Source organism: Teleopsis dalmanni, chromosome 2, assembly GCF_002237135.1.
Source record: "Teleopsis dalmanni isolate 2A chromosome 2, ASM223713v2, whole genome shotgun sequence".
NCBI lineage: Eukaryota > Metazoa > Arthropoda > Insecta > Diptera > Diopsidae > Teleopsis > Teleopsis dalmanni.
The window spans coordinates 175,084,079-175,087,270 of NC_051847.1; the positions used below are offsets into that span (position 1 = coordinate 175,084,079).

The 3,192-nt window shown below is 31.9% G+C and overlaps 1 protein-coding gene across 1 annotated transcript; it reads left to right on the forward strand.

Annotated features, from left to right (window-relative positions):
* On the forward strand, positions 1–979 carry LOC119684145 (protein D7-like). The gene is made up of 3 exons (XM_038098111.1): positions 1–121; positions 231–395; positions 466–979. Exons 1-3 carry the CDS (start codon positions 113–115, stop codon positions 727–729), a joined length of 438 nt encoding a protein of 145 aa, XP_037954039.1. The 5' UTR covers positions 1–112; the 3' UTR covers positions 730–979.
* Positions 980–3,192: the final 2,213 nt, after the last annotated feature.

The window sequence follows — 3,192 nt, forward strand, 5'->3', positions numbered from 1 at the left end:
GTTGACACCATTAAACGTCTAAGTTAGACTACTCGTTTTATAAAATCAATAATCAATACCATTATATATATATATATATAACTAATATATATTCGTGTGAAAAGCCCTAATTATGAATAACGTGAGTACCATATATAAAGTTCATAGAACATATATACAATATCAATAGTTTATAACGCAAATTTAACTTCGTGGTTTTAGCATATAAAAACTGTTATAATTAATTTTAGGTACCAGATGATGAAATAGTGCAATGCCCATATGACCCTAATCACTGGCTAAGGAAACATCGCCTACCAACTCATTTACCGCGGTGTGAACGGAACCATTTGAATTTAGAAAAAGTATTTTGCCCATTTAATGCTGAGCATTTACAAAATAAAGAGGATCTCGAAGTAAGGAAAAAATCTAATAAATTAATTAGGGTATATAGCATTAAATAAATTTGTGCTTCTGTTAACATAGGAGCACTTAAAAACATGTCCGGATAAGAAGTATGCTTTTGCTGTTGAAAATTCCTCAGTTACATTGAGTCATTCTCCACCCGAGTTCAAGCCGCTGCCACCAGGAGAGGATTGGGAAGAAGCATCGTCATCGTATAATCCAACTGAGCACGCTTTGAATGTTCCTGTATTACGTTCAATATATGGGGTTTCAAAATCAGAAAGAAAAAAATTCAAAGCTGAAGAACACAAACGCCTCCAAGAGTTAAAGAATCAAAAAAAATAAAATGCCATCTGTGTACCAGTCTGTATCGTACTTTCGGTACGACAATTGACATAACGTCAAGTAAACATATAAGCTTTGGTTTTGTCGAAGTTAACAAACTCGGCACACACAGTTTTGAATCAACATTAAAGTCTCATTTAAATAAAATTTGTGTGTAATATAACATATTATAACTTATATATAACATAACGATTAATGATACTGATAAGTGCTGTAATAAATGTGGAAATTATTCTTATGTAGGTGTATGTATCACCACCTTAAGATCTATTGTGTTCATTCTATTGTGTACTGGACCTAGAATGTTTCTCTAAGTCCGATTACCTTGATAAACTTTAGTATAAATCCTACTATAACGTGAAATTATGCAGAAGAATTTAGAAGTATATACATTGCCGATTCTTTATGGATTTTACAGCATGCACTACTAGTATTAGGATACATCCCTAGTTTCGCTAGGTGGTGCTTTAGTCCTGTTAGGATTTCTGTAATAATTCTTAAGCTGTTCTTAGATAGGATTATACAGTCCTTGAACCTACTATGATTGTATGTGAACATATAAGTGTTTTAGATTGTAGAAGAGCTAATAGTTTGTCCCAGTATACCATCCTTGGTTTGATTTCCTCTTCTAATAAGAGTGAGAAGTGGCTCTGGCCTACACAACATAACGGTTCTGGAACCCTAAGATGCAAAGCGGACCTTTCCTATCCAGTTTATCTACTGTTTCGTTTCCCGGTATTCTAACGTGCACAAGTACCCACAGAATCAATATCTAATTGGTCTATGGTGTTTAGACTATCAAGGCATTCCATTATCAGTTTAATGAGAGTTAGGTGCCTTGATGGCAGTCTGACTGTCGGTCAGTTCTGCGATATTTTAATTGTAGTGGTTTCTTTCTTTGTTAAATAGAGCACATCTGGCTTTTGCATAAATTTCAACCTGAAATCTGTCATATTCTTGCGCAGTGTCTTTGGCCCAGCCCTACTATGCCAGCCCCAGCATCTTCATCTGTAAGAGAGCCGTCCGTATACTATAATATCGTATTCTGTTTTACGTTATAGGGTTTGCTTATCCCTTTCCAGCATAGTTTGTAACTGAGTTCGGTTTTAAAGAATTTATAAAAGCTGAACTCTGGGTTTATCGTGTCACGTAGCATCAATATTTCAGAATGTTGCTCAACAAGTGTTAGGGTTTCCTTACGACTTCGCCAGTAACCTGAATAATGAAAAATATGGAGCACACATAGCAGCACAGATAATATAGATTAAGATATATATATCTGAAATATCAGTTTGCAAGACAACTGTTTCCAAATTTAAATTTATTAATATTATTTTACCATTTTTATCTTCTAGAGCAGATACCAAATTTCCAAATTAGAAGTGAATACATTACAAAACAAAGTAGTTTTTCTTGCAAAATTATGTTTTAAAATCAGCAGTACTAGTGCAAGCTATTTCTAAATCTAAACCAATATCCCTCGTTTATAATACAGGTTTCATACTATAAATTATGCATTTGAGGTCCATGCATTAAAGAATAAAAAGTTTTTCTAACAAAACACGTGTGTGAATGAGCAGTTTACATGACAGCTATATATAAATCGGACCAATATAAATAAAATTTTGTACATTCTCATATAAATAATATAAATATATTCCATACCAAGTTTTATTAAAACAGCGTAATTAAAGACTCGTATCCGAATGTTTAGTTTATATGGCAACTATGTGATATAAGGTCTAATCTGATCAAGAATATATATATTTTTTATATTTTCTTTCTATCCGTTACAAACATCTTGACAAACCTGAAGGGTGTAGGTACTAGATAAAGAGTAAAAAAATAAGAATTATTTGTTTAGACGCAATAATTTCATATATACTGGTTCAAATTATGAGATCTTTTTACTCTTAGGACAGGTTAATAGATACTACCTTAGGACATATGTTTTTATGTGGACTGTAATTTTAATGGACGACATGCATTTTTGGAACATTTTAATACTAAAAATATTTATGAAGTTTTCTTAGGATACAAAAAAAAAAGTATAACATTAGCTCATACTTCTTGATTCTTCTTGAGTTAGTGCTATTACGCACTTTTACTCTATAATGGCTGGGGAGCTTATCTCTACCACACACTAGGCTTTAACTAGGCTCATACCAAATTAATATTAAACCTAATTCTCGAAAAATTTTTTTGACATTGATATTAAAATTAATAAATAAAAATCGATCATTTTCGAAAATTAAAATATTATTGCAGCTAAGATATATAGCAAATCATGCTTGACTATTATTACATTATTAGTCTACTTGACTATTATTAGTCTATTATTACATCATCCAATGTCTGAAGGAAAAATTCTCTCTTATCATATTTAATTACATACATTGTGACCGAAAGGTTTTCGGAAGTTCTCATTTAAAATTCGCGCGCTGTATATTTTTCGATATTTTA

Coding starts and splice junctions, on each gene's coding strand:
- LOC119684145 (XM_038098111.1), top strand. Junction 396..465: donor AAAATAAAGAGGATCTCGAA/GTAAGGAAAAAA, acceptor CTGTTAACATAG/GAGCACTTAAAAACATGTCC.